The 1,155-nt window shown below is 37.2% G+C and overlaps 1 protein-coding gene across 1 annotated transcript in view; it reads right to left on the bottom strand.

Annotated features, from left to right (window-relative positions):
* Window positions 1-951, bottom strand: part of LOC113238993 — a gene marked incomplete at both ends in the record, with an annotated part of 16,889 nt that extends 15,938 nt beyond the window's left edge. The window contains one exon of the mRNA XM_026475863.1: window positions 852-951. Coding sequence (XP_026331648.1) covers window positions 852-951 — 100 coding nt within the window. The remainder of the gene's footprint in view (window positions 1-851) is intronic.
* Window positions 952-1,155: the final 204 nt, after the last annotated feature.

Genomic DNA, 1,155 nt, shown 5'->3' with positions numbered 1-1,155 from the left:
CACACACACACACACACACACACACACACACACACACACACACACACACTCTCACACACACACAACAAAATACTTGCCCTCTAGTTTTGAATTTTATTTATATTTATAATTTTTTGATTTGTATAAACCAAATTTTGAGTATCTTTCTCTCAGCAATTATTCGTGACGCAGTCAATGTTTTATTGATACTTTATCCGTAGGCGGAGGCCTGGAGACCTATAGCACAGGGTATCCTAGTTTAGGCTCCAGCCTTCACAGACAACAAATGTTTTATTACTTAAGAATGTTTAATTATGGTTGAAATTGTGTGTGAAGGAAATAAATTTATTATTATTATTATTTTTAGTAAGGAATAGACAATATTGGGAAATCACTCGTTCTTTCAGTCGCTTTAGCAATAATACATACTTAGTTGATAGGTTTGTCATGGTAGGAATATAAGTAATATTATAATAACCTTACTATAAGCTTACATTGAAATAAAATTTTTTTGAAAGGTTGTGGTAGGCCCCCGGGAGTCGAGTTCCTTCTTGGGAACAACTGCCCGGACCTTCCGCATATAGGGTGAAATTGTGTTGGCGTCATACAAGGTGAAAATAAATCTTTCTTTAGCAACTTGGAGATTTCACTTGGCTGAAGCTGTGTAACTCCCTCCCTGTTTTGTTAAACAGGTATAGCCATCTACCTCCTCTCAGGCTCCTGCTGAAAATCAGCGCAGTGGTTCTGCCCAGCATTAAGCTGAGCTGGCTAGACCTTTCGGCTATTGTTGTGTATTTTGTATTTTTTTTTTATATAGGTACGCCTACAAACTTGAGTATTTAGCAACTTCTATTAATGTAGCTGTTTCTCACCTTTGAGCTGATCTAGATATGACATCTTCCTGTCACCATCCATGGGCACGGACACTTTCATCACTTCGGGGGTGCACTCTATCTGCGATTCCGAACCTGAAGACAAAAAAAATATTAAAAAAAACATTTACGCAAAACTTACACAAAAAAGTTTAACATACAGGCATCCTCGCTGCCATGAGACACAGAAGGAAAGTAGTTTAAATAACTTTTTAAATTACAGAACAATAAATACAGTATAATTGTTAGTGGGTGTGGCAGAAATGTTTAAGGTGGCAGCACTTCCCTTGACGAACTATTTGAC

The sequence above is a fragment of the Hyposmocoma kahamanoa genome, unplaced genomic scaffold (genome assembly GCF_003589595.1).
Source record: "Hyposmocoma kahamanoa isolate Upper Pololo Valley unplaced genomic scaffold, ASM358959v1 99022, whole genome shotgun sequence".
Classification (NCBI taxonomy): domain Eukaryota; kingdom Metazoa; phylum Arthropoda; class Insecta; order Lepidoptera; family Cosmopterigidae; genus Hyposmocoma; species Hyposmocoma kahamanoa.
The sequence above is the reverse complement of the archived record's forward strand: the minus strand, read 5'-3'. Positions and strand labels throughout refer to the sequence as shown.